The sequence below is a fragment of the Mirounga leonina genome, unplaced genomic scaffold (genome assembly GCF_011800145.1).
Source record: "Mirounga leonina isolate KUSES-001 unplaced genomic scaffold, KU_Mleo_1.0 Mir_93, whole genome shotgun sequence".
Classification (NCBI taxonomy): domain Eukaryota; kingdom Metazoa; phylum Chordata; class Mammalia; order Carnivora; family Phocidae; genus Mirounga; species Mirounga leonina.
The window spans coordinates 24,079,244-24,092,851 of NW_023270854.1; the positions used below are offsets into that span (position 1 = coordinate 24,079,244).

The 13,608-nt window shown below is 45.7% G+C and overlaps 1 protein-coding gene and 2 non-coding genes across 3 annotated transcripts in view; 1 reads left to right on the forward strand and 2 right to left on the reverse strand.

Moving 5' to 3' along the window:
* Positions 1-2,017: 2,017 nt before the first annotated feature.
* Positions 2,018-2,096, reverse strand: LOC118004804. Its single transcript, XR_004677694.1, has one exon.
* Positions 2,097-2,174: 78 nt separating this feature from the next.
* Positions 2,175-2,316, reverse strand: LOC118004807. Its single transcript, XR_004677697.1, has one exon.
* A 677-nt stretch (positions 2,317-2,993) lies between these two features.
* The window catches only part of ACAA2 (acetyl-CoA acyltransferase 2), a 33,477-nt gene continuing 22,862 nt past the window's right edge, over positions 2,994-13,608 (forward strand). The window contains exons 1-2 of the mRNA XM_034996261.1: positions 2,994-3,097; positions 10,022-10,188. Coding sequence (XP_034852152.1) covers positions 3,082-3,097; positions 10,022-10,188 — 183 coding nt within the window. The 5' untranslated portion in view covers positions 2,994-3,081. The remainder of the gene's footprint in view (positions 3,098-10,021; positions 10,189-13,608) is intronic.

Below are 13,608 nucleotides of genomic sequence, written 5' to 3' on the forward strand. Positions count from 1 at the left end.
CAGAAAAGTTATAAAAGTAGAACAATAAACAACAATATACTCCTCATTTAGATTCTCTGATGGTAATATTTTGCCATATTTGCTTTCTCTCTTTCTCTGCCAGGGTATTTATATGCATTTTTTTTCGGAGTCATTTGAAAATGCAGACATCATGACTCTCCACCATGCTCATTCCTAAGAATAAAGGACCATCTCCCACATTACTATTAACATAATCAGGAAAAGTTACATCAATACAACTAGCTCATATAACTGATATTAAAGTTCCCCCAAATGTCCCAATTCTATTCTTTAGAGTTGCTGGTTTTTATTTTGTTTTGTTTTGTTTTGGGGTTGTTTTTAATCCAGGTTTCAGTGAAAGATCCTACATTAAATGTAATTGTCATTCTCCAGCTCCTTTTATCTGATACCATTCCCAGGCTTTTTTTGTTTCTCACAACATCAACACTTTTGAAGAGTTTAGGTCAGTGGTTTTGCAGAATGTTCCTTAATTTGGATTTGTCTGAAAATTTCCTTAGGATGAGATTCAAGTCAGACATTTTTTTAGGTGGAGTTGGGCCCCCAATGCCTTGAGGGGGTGCATGGCATCAGTTTGTCCCATTATTGGTGATGTGAAGCTTGGTCATTTGGTTAAGGTGCTAACAGTCCCAAGATTTCTCTATTGTAAAGGTACGTTTTCCTCTTCGTGATACTCTGAGACTACGTAAAATGTCTTTACATATATTTACATGTTTTTATATGTGTAAACCTTTTACCAAATGGTTTTAGGATCCACCCATTTTAGTGACATTTCTAATTAGAGAAAACTTAGTAAATTTGGAGGGACTTGCTGCCAGTGATTTGCAGGGTATCAGGTGGGAGATTGTGATACTTACTGATAGTATCTTAATAAATATGTGAAAGGCAAATTGAATAGAACCTTCCTTCTCTTATTAAAGGACACTATATCCCTAATCACTAGTTGTACAGACCAAGAATTTTCTCTGCATTTGAATTATAAGAAAGTTTTAATGAAAAACCCCATAACTTTTATTTTTTTATTTTTATTTTTTGGCATGTTTGGAGGGTGGCATATCTTTTTTTTTTTTAGACTTCACTGTAAGATTTTATTACTATTTTATTTTTTTAGTTTCAGAGTTTAGTGATTCATCAGTTGCATGTAACACCCAGTGCTCATTACTTCAAGTGCCCCCCTTAATGCCCATTACCCAGTTACCCCACCCCCCACCCACCTCCCCTCTAGCAACCCTGTTTTTTCCCTAGACTTGAGTCTGAAAAACCCCATAACTTTTATTTTATTTTTAAAGATTTTATTTATTTATTTGAGAGAGAATGAGAGAGAGCACATGAGAGGGGGTAGGGTCAGAGGGAGAAGCAGACTCCCTGGTGAGCAGGGAGCCCGATGCGGGCCTCGATCCAGGGACTCCAGGATCATGACCTGAGCCGTAGGCAGTCTTAACCAACTGAGCCACCCAGGCGCCCAACCCCATAACTTTTAAAGATCTCTTTATTTCTTCCACCCCTGTATCTCACTTTTAGGCATAATTCACTTTACATTCTCTTCTCTGGTTTTTATTTTCTTCATTACAAAACACACAGTTGACTGGCTTAAGGCATCTCCTAGGGGTCTGGGACCATGCTCCCCCCCCCCCCCACTGGGGGTGGGAGACTACTGTATTAAGGTCTGCATTAGAAAAATAAGGTGGTTTGATGTTAGGACAGATGTGATATAGCAAATACAGCAAAATGTTAACAACTGCAGAATACAGGTGGTGGATGTCTGTGTGTTCACTGCATAGATGTTTCCACTTCTCTGTATGTTCAAATGTTTTCATACTAGGAAGGATGGACTTAGTGAGTATACGAACACCTTGCAAGGCTACAGGAGCCTGAAAGCAGGAGTCTAGGGCAGGCACACCCTGAGGGTTCACAGAAAACCTCGAGGCAACCCAGCGCAGCTTCCCGGGCACGGGAAGCTGACCCTCCCGAGCCCGGCGCCGTGGCTCTCCTGCTCGCCCGGTCTCAGTTCTCAGCACACACTCCATCACCTGGTTCCTAGAACTCAGATTGCGCAGTGGTCACGTCATCATCGACCAGGGCTCACAGTTACGGCGGCGGAGGCCTCCCTAACTCTGCCTCATCTCCAGCCTAGCCCGCTGCCCCTCATCTCCCCGCCCCGGTCCCCAGCCACACCTCGCCGGAAACGTTTTCATAATCCTCTCAGGCTCCGGGCCGGCGGCGCCGCCAGCAACGGGGCCCGATCATATAAGGAAAATCCTGCGAGCTCATCTGCGGGCTCCACGGGGGACTCGGGGACTCCCTGCCCTCCGACACTCGCTGCCCAACCCCGGACGCCAATCGCCCCCACCTCCACCCCCACCCCCACCCGGCGCCACGTCTCCGGGTCTCCCCGTCTCCCCGTCTCTCCGCGCCTCTCAGGCCCAGGGGCCTGCGCGTCGGCCCCTCCGCGCAGCCGCACCCCGCCGCCAGCGACAGAGGCCCAGCCAATCCCCTCGCGCCTTCCTCCGCGCCCGGCCCACCCGACTTCCGGCCCCGCGCCAGCCCGCTCGCCCACGCCCCCTCCCCTCGAGCCCCCTTCCGCGCTGGGGCCATCTTGGTGTCGGGACGCCTGGTCCAGTGATGACGATCTGCGGGATGGAGGGGAACATTCATTACGGGATTCCGGGGTGGGGCGGCGGGTTATCGAGGCCAGGGGTACGATGGACGGGGTAGAGTCAAGTCACTGTCTCGCTTTGGAAAAGAGAGGTGAAATCTTTAAAGGCAAGAGTGAGGAAGGAGGGCGCCGGCAAGGCACGCTCTCTTCTGCAAGGCCGGCGGCTGGCAGAGTTACGGTTCCCACGCGAAGGCGCGCGGAGGGTGGCGTCTTGCCCAAGGGGCGATGAGCTCCGACCAGCCCGCCAGAGGAGAGGCGGAGGGCTGGCAGCCGGGCCCGGGAAGTGGGTGAAAGGGCGGAGGCGGGGCCCCTCGGGGCGCCGCCCCTGGCTTTAAAGGCCGGGAGGTGGGCGGGCGCCCATCCTCGTCGCTGGAGGGGAAGCCTGGCGTCCTTGCTCGCTCGCAGCCATGGCGCTGCTCCGAGGTGAGCGTCGGTGGGGTGTCTGTAGGGGGCCTGACGAAAGCCCAACCCGGAAGGATTGTTGGGGTCAAGGAGAAAACATACTTGTAAGGCACTAGGGACAGCGATTTCGGTGCAGTTTCCAGCTGAGTGTCGAGACCAAGGCTTCTGACCTTGAAGGTCATTACCCTTCTTCGCGCAGACCACCCCTCCCCCACGCGGTCCGTTTTGTTTTCAGCTGTTAGGAAAATTCGGGCGGCGCCGGAAGCACCGGGGGCCTCGCAGAGGAGTCCCCACCTCCGAACAGGTCCTGGTTGCAGAAGTCTTAAGGGGACGAATAGACGGTCTCTTAGGGTCTCCAGGGAATTTCTGCCCCAGTGACCTGCTCCGCCACATGCTTGGTGGCATTCTCTTGCAAGACCAGCTTATTCCCTTTCCCTTCCGTTACTTTAAATTGATTCCAGGAAAGTGCAGTCACTAAGTACATAAAATTCTACGGTTATTAACTTTAAAAAAAAAACAACCTGTAAACTCCCTTCTCATAACAAATGGTCACAGTCAATGGAATTTTAACTTTCAGGAACAAGAAGAACCAATCCCCCAGTTTTTCTATTAGCATGCATCCCGTTGCACCCAAGGAATCGTTCTCTTACTGCTGTTTGGCTTTTTTGGGAATGTTTGTGTATCCTTTCAAGGCAACTAGGCGTGCCTGCCAAATCTATAAACAGAAATGGATGCTGTAGGAGTAGTTTTCCTTAATTTGTCCTGCTTACTGTCTGTAGTTTCTCTAAATGAGTTAATATTTAACCTGAGACAGGAAGGCAGTGTTCCGGTTTTGCGTTCTAGTGGGATTTTTTTTTCTGTGCTGTCACATCAGCGCATTTTGCAAGTCCCTTGGCAACCACTGATCGTAATTACTGTCTACATAGTTTTGTCTTTTCCAGATGGCATATAGTTGGAATCATATAGTCGGTAGCCCTTTTAGATTGGCTTCTTTCATTTACCAGTGTGCATTTAAGCTTCCTCCGTGTGTGTGTGGTTTTTTTTTTAAGATTTTATTTATTTATTTGAGAGAGAAAGAACACATGAGAGGGGATAGGGTCAGAGGGCGAAGCAGACTCCCTGCCGAGCAGGAGCCCGATGCGGGACTCGATCCCAGGACTCCAGGATCATGACCTGAGCCGAAGGCAGTCGCTCAACCAACTGAGCCACCCAGGCGCCCCTTTCATGTGTTTTCATGACTTGACAGCTCATTTATTTTTATTGCTGAGTAACGTTCTATTGTATGGATGTCCCACATCCATTCACCTGCTGTACGACATCTTGTTTTCTTACATGTTTTGGCAATTATGAATAAGCTGCTATAAACATTTGTGTGCAAGAGTAGTGATTGCTAGATCATGTGGGGAGGATAGGTTTGGTTTTAGTTTTTCTAAGAAACAGTGAAACTGTCTTCCAAAGTGCTTGTCTTTTGCATTCCCGGCAGCAACAAAGTTTCTTTTGCTCTGCATCCTCACCAGCATTTGGTGGTGTTGGTGTTTTGGATTTTAGCCATTCTAATAGTTGTGTAGTGGTATCTCATTGTTATTTTAATTTGTATGTCCCTAATGACATAGGATGTTGAATATATTTTTCATACGGCTATTTGTCATCTTTATGTCATCTTTCATGAGGTGTCTGTTAAGAGTTTTTACACACTTTTTAACTGGGTTGTTGGTTTTCATTTGTTGAATTTTAAGATGTATTTGTGATGAGGGAGTAGAAGGCTAGCTGAAGACAAAGCATAAGCTGGACGTCCTGCAACTCACCCCCACCCCCCACTCCTGGGTGGCCCCTGTGTGACATTCTTCCAGGAGTCTCCCAACCATCTTCATGTTAATACCTTGCTAGAGGGGAAAACAAGGGCAAGGCCTCTGGTATCTTGTAGGTATCTTTGTAGGTGGGTCCTCGTTAGCATATGAAAGTTCTTTTGAAACCTCCCTTTTCCTTACATCCCCAACTCCCGAGTATATATAATCAGCCACTCCACAAGACCTTGTGGCAGCAGCTCTCTCTGCACGGGTAATGTTATCGTGGTTAAACCACCGTTTTGCACCAAAGACTTCTCAAGAATTTTTTTCTTGGTCGTCGGCTCCGGACCTTATCCCACCAAAACTCACCTTCCAAAACCACATCATTTGTGTATATTGAATACCAGTCGTTAATCAACTAAGTGTTTTTTTAAGTACTCTTAGCTTGTGGCTTGTTCTTTTCATTTACTTTTATGTGTCTTTTGCAGAGCAGAACTTTAAAAAGATTTTTATTTAACAGAGACACAGTGAGAGAGGGAACACAAGCAGGGGGGAGTGGGAGAGGGAGAAGCAGGCTTCCTGCTGAGCAGGGAGCCCAATGTGGGACTCTATCCCAGGACCCTGGGATCATAACCTGAGCCACCCAGGCGCCCAGAGCAGAACTTTTTAATGACGTTCACCTTACCACATTTTTCTTCCATGGATCAGACTTTCGATGTTGAATCTAAAAAGTTACCACCAAGCCCACGGTCACCTAGATTTTATCCTATATTGTAGAAGTTTTATAGTTTTGCATTTTACATTTAAGTCTATGAGCCATTTTGAGTTAATTGTTGTGAAAGGTTTACAGTCTGTCTAGATTTTATTTTTTAATTATTTTTGCAAGTGGATGTCCAGTTGTTACAGCACCATTTGCTGGAAAGACTACCCTCTCCATTGAGTTAACCTTTGTTCCTTTGTCAGACTTTGAGGTTGTGCCCATGTTTTTTGTTTTCTTTTTCCTCTCCAGATGGTAAAATTTCTGTGTACCTATCTTCAAAGTCACTGAATCATTTCCATTCTTCTCTGAAGCCCATTCATTTTTTTTTTTTTTTAAGATTTTATTTGTTTATTTGACAGAGAGAGAGACCGCGAGAGCAGGAACACAAGCAGGGGGAGTGGGAGAGGGAGAAGCAGGCTTCCCACGGAACAGGGAGCCCGATGCGGGGCTTGATCCCAGGATCCTGGGATCATGACCTGAGCCGAAGGCAGATACTTAACGACTGAGCCACCCAGGGGCCACTGTGAAGCCCATTCAGTGGATTTTTTATTTCAGATATCTTTCAGTTTTAGAATTTCCATTTTGATTGTTTTTTTTTTTACAGTTTCTGTTTTCTTTGCTGAGATGGCTTATCCTTTATTATAAGCATATTTTCCTTTATATCCTTGAGCATAGTTACAATAGATAACTGCTTTTAAAATCCTTGTCTGCTAATTCTAACATTTGGGTCATCTTGGGGTTGGTCTCTGTTGATTGTCTTTTCTCTTAGAATGAATCATATTAAAAAACAAATAAAAAATAAAAGAATGAATCATATTTTCTTGTTTCTTCATATGTGCATTGATTTTGGATTGTAGCATGGATGTTGCATATGAAACATTGTAGAGCCTGAATTCTGTTATGTTCTTCCAAAGCATGTTAATTTATTAATTGTTTTGTTGGCTATTTTTTTTTGCAGGCAGTTAATTTGGCTGAACTCAAACTCTGTCTCCCCTCTAGAGGGCAACAGCTCAAATCTAAGTTCAGTTCTGTTAGCCTTAGCTAAGGTGTTTGTAGGGGTGCATGGTTAAAGGGTCAGCCGGATATTTAGACAGAGGTCGTATATGTGATTTGGGCTCCTGCCTGTGGTCCTTTCCTTTCCCAGATTCATTCTCATTTACCAATGGCTGTGGTTGCCATGAACTCAGTTCTCTGAGTCTTCAAACCAGTAAGACTGAGCTTGAGTTCTAGCCATTCACGTAGTGTGGACTGTTTGCCTTCAAGTCAGAGGCCATAAATAAATGGGACACTTACCCTGTACTCTTCCCTTCTTCCATATCTCCTCCATATCTGCCTAGTTTTGTTCATTCTCCAAGGCCTTCAGGTAGTCATTCTTCTACACCGTCATCGTTATTTGCAGGAGAGTTGATCAGATAGGAGCCATGACCACACGCAGGCTGTAATGAAATTAGGAAGAAGACATGGGAAGGGGACAGAAAAATGAAATAAAATATCAATATAAAAATAGGTAAACTATTAAGCAAGGAGGTTTAGAGGACATTTGCAAAAATTCAGGAAGGTATAGTGGCACAGAATAACCCATCAGAACAAAACATCTGTAATGCACTGAAATAATATTTATGGTCTTGTAAATATCTGAATATTAATATCTGTAAATATTAATTGGATTTGTTCCAAATCATAGTTGCATATGTTAGGAGTAACATTCTTTTATTTTTTAATGTTTGGGTTTTTTTTTTAAGATTTTTAAAATTTATTTTAGAGCATGAGCAGGGGGAGGGGCAGAGGGGGGAGAGAGAGAATCTCAACCAGACTCTGCGAGGAACCTGAAGCAGGGCTCCATCTCATGACCCTGAGATCTTGATCTGAGCCAAAATCAAGAGTCAGATGCTTAATAACCAACTGATGCCTAACCTAACTGACTGAGCCACCCAGGTGCCCCTCCTAAAATTCTTTTATAATGTGAGTTTCTCTGAGTAGGAATGAAAGGAGAAGTTGAAGTTTTTTTGTTTTGTTTTGTTTTTAATTTTTTGACAGACAAGAGGGAACACAAGCAGGGGGAGTGGGAGAGGGAGAAGCAGGCTTCCCACAGAGCAGGGAGCCCGATGTGGGGCTCGATCCCAGGACCCTGAGATCATGACCTGAGCCGAAGCTGGCGCTTAACAACTGAGCCACCCACGCGCCCCTTTGTTTTTCGTTTTTTGAGTTTTTTTTAGGATAGGTTGAGTTTGTTCCACGAAAGAGATAATCTCCACTAACCACTAACGTAATCGGGAGAATTGTACTTAAATACCAAGAGTGGTATAATGTTTGTATGGCCTCAATTACAGGTTAGTATCTTGGCACAAACCCATTGTTAAAGGTCCCATAATTTCTTGGCAGGACATGGAAATGTGAGCTCAGATTGTTTTGGAGGAAGCCAATGTATGCAAAGCACCAAGCACGAGGTCTGTCGCATACTGAGTGCCTCCTGTGTGCGCCACTGTGCTCTTTACCTTGCAGGATTGTTGGGAAGATTAGATAGTACATGAAAAGTGATAAAATGTCTAGTGCTTTGTTGGTGCCTAATAAATGTTAGTGTGATGAAACGGCTATATTGGGTGCTGCTTCCTGATGTGCAGATTTTGCCTCACACAGCTCTAGTGAGCGTCACTCTCGTCCGGAGACTTCTGTAACCCGTTTGGGGGGAGGCGGGAGTAGAGTGTCTCGGGAAGGAGCAATTTTTATTTCTTTGCACAAGGACATCAATTGGACTAACAGTAATACCATAAATTTATAGTCTTAATTTACATTAATATATGTATGGATAATTCCCCTTAATTTTTGTGGTTAGATCAGGAAATTTTGTTGTATTCTAAGTGACACGTTTTACTAGGATATTGGCAAACTAGAACGTCTTTAACCCCCCAGAATTAATGTCAAATAAAGAAGTGTTGGAAGAATGCCTTTTATTTACTTCAGATCTGGGGGATCTTACAGTTTAGCTGACTCCAGATCTGGAGGGGTTACCCGGGGAAAAGGTGATCTCTTTTGCCCATTTTCTTCCAAGGGTAAACCGTAATGGTTCATGTGATTTGAAATTTGTAATTTAGTCATCCTGTGTTTTCCAAAAGTACAGGCGTATTTGGTTCACATTCAAAGCATTATCAACTCTAGAAACAGTTTTTCTTTCCTTTTTTTTTTTTTCCCTAGAAACTATTTTTGTGACTTGGGGTGCATTTGGGTAGACTGGTGGATAGAAGACTGGGGGTAAGCTGGCTTAGCTCAGTAGGAGCAAAAGTCATACTTTGGGTTGTCCATTCATGGGCACACTGCTTCACACAGTGGAGGATGCCTTCTTACTGTAAGTTTTCTAGCAGAGGAGGTTTTTTCTTTCACGTCAGGAATTTTCTGTGGGGTGAGTGGTTGGCTTCAAACCTCAAGAGAACTTCTAATTTGGAGACTCTTGGACTCTGTGATTAGGCCACATACTTCACATCGAAGAAGCATTTTAGTTTTATTTTTTTAAAGATTTTATTTATTGGGCACCTGGGTGGCTCAGTTGGTTAAGCGACTGCCTTCGGCTCAGGTCATGATCCTGGAGTCCCGGGATCGAGTCCCGCATCGGGCTCCCTGCTCAGCGGGGAGTCTGCTTCTCCCTCTCCCGCTCCCTCCTCTTGTGCTCTCTCGCTCTCTCTCTCTCAAATAAAATAAAATAAAATAAAATAAAAGATTTTATTTATTTATTTGTCAGAGAGAGAGAGAGAACAAGCAGGGGGAGCAGCAGGCAGAGGGAGAAGCAGGCTTCCCGCTGAGCAGGGAGCCCGATGCAGGACTCGATCCCAGGACCCTGGGATCATGACCTGAGCCGAAGGCAGGCGCTTAACCAACTGAGCTACCCAGGTGTCCCAGCATTTTAGCTTTAACCAAATGTTCTAACATTGTAAATCACTGGAGGACAAGAATGTTTTCTACCAGGATGGATTTACATTGCAGCATGCAGTTCTTGGGGCCAGCATAGAGGTATTGCTCAAACTGATACTCCTCCATTAAAAGACTGCTTCTGTGAGTGTGATTGTTCCATGTATGATTGTGTGACAAAAATTGTCTGAGTTCTAACTGAAAACAGTACCTAATACTAGGTTCCATAGTGAGATTTTTTTTTTTTTTTAAAGATTTTATTTATTTATTCATAAGAGACAGAGAGAGAGAGAGAGAGGCAGAGGGAGAAGCAGGCTCCCCGCTGAGCAGGGAGCCCGATGCGGGACTCGATCCCAGGACCCTGGGATCATGACCCGAGCTGAAGGCAGACGCTTAACCATCTGAGCCACCCAGGCGCCCCATAGTGAGATTATTTAAAGCATGTTAGGGACACTGACGAATCTGTCACTGCTTACAAATCTCTCTTCATTGCCATAGGTGTATTCATCGTTGCTGCTAAGCGAACACCCTTTGGAGCGTATGGAGGTCTTCTGAAAGACTTCACGGCGACCGACTTGACTGAGTTAGCTGCCAAGGCTGCTTTGTCTGCGGGCAAGGTCGCACCTGAGACCATTGACAGCGTCATTGTAGGCAATGTCATACAGGTCAGTAGGGCAGAAGGGAGGCATTCATTCTTACTGCTTTATGTTATCAAAAAGATAATTTCTTTAATATGTCTAATGGTGAACTAGTTAATAATAGTTAAAGATATTTATGATTTAAGTAATCCTGTGACTCTGGGAGCAATGGCATACATCATTCAAAGCCCCGTATAATCCGGAAGCCATATATCTGTCCCACTGGGGTTACATTTCATTGCTTCCTCTTTTTTTTTTTTTTTAATTTTATTTATTTATTTGACAGAGAGAGACAGCGAGAGAGGGAACACAAGCAGGGGGAGCAGGAGAGGGAGAAGCAGGCTTTCCGCTGAGCAGGGACCCCGATGCGGGGCTCGATCCCAGGACCCTGGGATCATGACCTGAGCTGAAGGCAGATGCTTAACGACTGAGCCACCCAGGTGCCCCCATTTCATTGCTTCTTAATACCAGATTCATTTCCTTGACTTATCTAAAGTTAATTGGTTCTCTCTGTGTACCAACTAAGGAGGGTAGAAAACCTAGTCAATGTAACACATCTCCTATAATTTCTTAAACAGTAGGAGCTTGGTCAGCATTTGTTATGGGAAATAACTTCCTTTACCTTCTTTCCTGCTATGTTAAGGTCTACAGAATAGATCATTCATTTGCAGACAATGAAAGCTGGATATTCCTTTGAAGTGTGGCCAAGAAGTGGGGGCTCCCTTCTTCCTCCCAGCCCTTGGTTTAACAGAGGCTCCATGTGGAACCACTGCAAGTCCTGGGGCCCTGTCAGTGTTCTGCTGGCTCAGGAAGTGGTTGTTCCTTACTAGGAGAGGCAGGCTGAGAAGACTGGAGGCTGCGGCCACCCCCTCCACCAAGTGCCCAGCTCCTGGGGCAGGGATAAGGCTCAGAAAGGGGTGTGCAATTTTGGCCACCCTGCAGCTCCGAGCCATGACTCAGAGATTTTGCTTCTGCCAAGAACTGCTTTGTTTGCAGGGGAGTCTAAAGGACTTCATTTTTTTTTTTTCAGTGACACTTTTCCTTGCTTTAATATTTTTTGTCCTTTTCTGCTTTCGAAATGAGCTCTCAACTACAAAATATCAAACTACGCTCAAAACTGCCAGCCACTGACGCGCTACCGAGAAGCTCACAAGTAAGGACAGCTAGCTGCCACAGGTGACAAGAGGTGGGAAGCGATTGAAGCTGTGGTTACAGATGTTCACGAGAAGCTAAAACTGTCCAACAGGTTGTGCCCTGATGTCAGCACAGGTTAAACCAGTCACTGTCTTGGTGTGTGGCCTCAGGGTGTTTGGGTTCAGAGTCTACATGGCAGTACGATTTCTTCCAGTTCAGAGTTCTTGGCTTGCACCAATCACAGGGTGGCCGGAGGCACCAGACCCATCTGTTAGCTTTTCAGAAATGCTGCCATAGACCTGATAGATGTCCTGAGAGACTTGGGGAGCTCTACACTTCAGCGACAGCATGTAATTTGGGTTTCCTGGCTGGATACGTAGCTCAGCCAAAATCCAAGTGCCATTACTGAGCTCCAAGGATCGGCACAGCATGTCCCCCCTTCCACCTTCCTTTTGGCAAGAGTATAAACATTGTCATTTTGCAGTTTGCTGGAAACTGTCAGCATTTAATTGACATTCCTTAATCTGAAACCGAAGTTCTTTTTCGTTGGGAATTGCCTTCCCCGTTGCAAGGAAGACCTGGTGGTCCATTTTGAAATCTTTTGCAGAAAGCACATTGAGTGGGGTGAGACGGCTAAAGTAGAAGACGTGAATATTGTTTTTCACAGCCACCTGCAGGTTATTCAGAGGTTCCATCTTCATGACCGGACCTGAGGTGTTCAGAGGCAGGGAGACATCCATGCACTGGGTTGGCATCAGCGGTATACGGTTGTCCAGAGGAGTGCTGGGGGTGACACCAAAGCTACTCTTGTTTGACTGGATTGCAAAGTCTGTCATGTGCTGCAGAGCTTTGTTGGTGAGGTTCATTTCCATAGAGGTGTGCCCTTGGCGATGAGTAAATATTCTGCAAATCTCCAAGCCTTTAGCTTTTACTGCAGGCAGCCAGACAGCCTTAGAAACTATGCATCTAGCAGGTCCCATGCCTGTCCCGTGGAGAGTGCTGACAGGTCAGTCAGACCACTGCTGACCACAGCGGGAGTAGGTGGAGGAGCATAGGTTACAGGCCCTGATGATGGGATGAAAGACTGTCCTACCAGACCATCTAGTCCTTCTCCCAAGACATTTGCTGCTCCCATCTGTATGGAGGACACCGGAAGCACATTGCCTGGGGGACTGAGGTCAAGGTTTAAAAGGTCTAGAAGGTCACCTTGAGAGGGGATAACCTGAGGCTTTTGCCAACAAGGCTGTCACCTGCATCAATGCTCCCATGATGTATTGGCAAGTGTTTGCGACGGATTCCATGACTTCCTTCCAAAATGACAAAAGCATTGGGAGGCTTACACGGTACACCAAGGCCAAAGATCCAGTGTGGCAGATTAGCTCATCCAGCAGGGTTGGCACAGTATGATCTAGCTCCTCAGACATCAGTGGCTTCTCAGACTAGACTACTACTTTGCCTGTGACAGGGTCTGTTGAGAGAAGACACCAATAAATACAGCCCTGGTCTCGAAGGTCAGGTTTATCAGAATCCCGTGTTGCCAAGCTCAAGACTTGCTGTACCAGCTCCTGTGTTTCTGGTGGTTTGTTGAGAAACAGCTTCGCTATGACAGTAAGCAGAGTAAGCTGCACCTGGGTGCTTTCATCATGAAAACCCTCCAGGAAGCTCTCCAGTAACTCCTCTGCATTGTCAGGTCTCTCAGCATATTCTCCCACCATCCAGATCATAGCTGCTCGAGCATCTGGTTCATCCAGCGAGGCTAAGTTCTCACGCAGAGTGGCAAGGATACTTTTGGACTTGTTGGGGCGTTTGCGGAAGATGTGTCTGATGGCAACAGTGCCTCTAGGGCCACTTCCTTTGGTCTGGGTGAGATCGAGCAGTGGGCTTACATGGCGCTCTGCGGGTCGCTCCACTTGGATGGCACACCGTCCCGTAGCCCACACAGCTTTTCGAGCAAAGTCAGCATCCACATCTGTGGCATATTCCTTTAAGTCTGCCAGAACCTGAGCAGTGTTGCCCTGAGATGCCAAGCGAATCATAATGTCCAGTTTCTCTAACATAGATGGGATCATTGTACTTCACAAAGAAGACTTTGATTTCCTGCTTCAAGATTTGGGGTCATTTTTGGACAATTAGATTGATATTCCCCGGGATGATGTGCTGCATCTCTGGTTCCCCGGGGAGCAAAGTGACAGGTGGAGGGGCCCACTTCTTCAGCAGCATATTGTAGTTGTCAGAGTCTTGGGTGACAACGCTACACACTTCATTAGGACTTTTACTGCGGAAAGCACCACTGCTGAGTTGGCTTGAGATAGC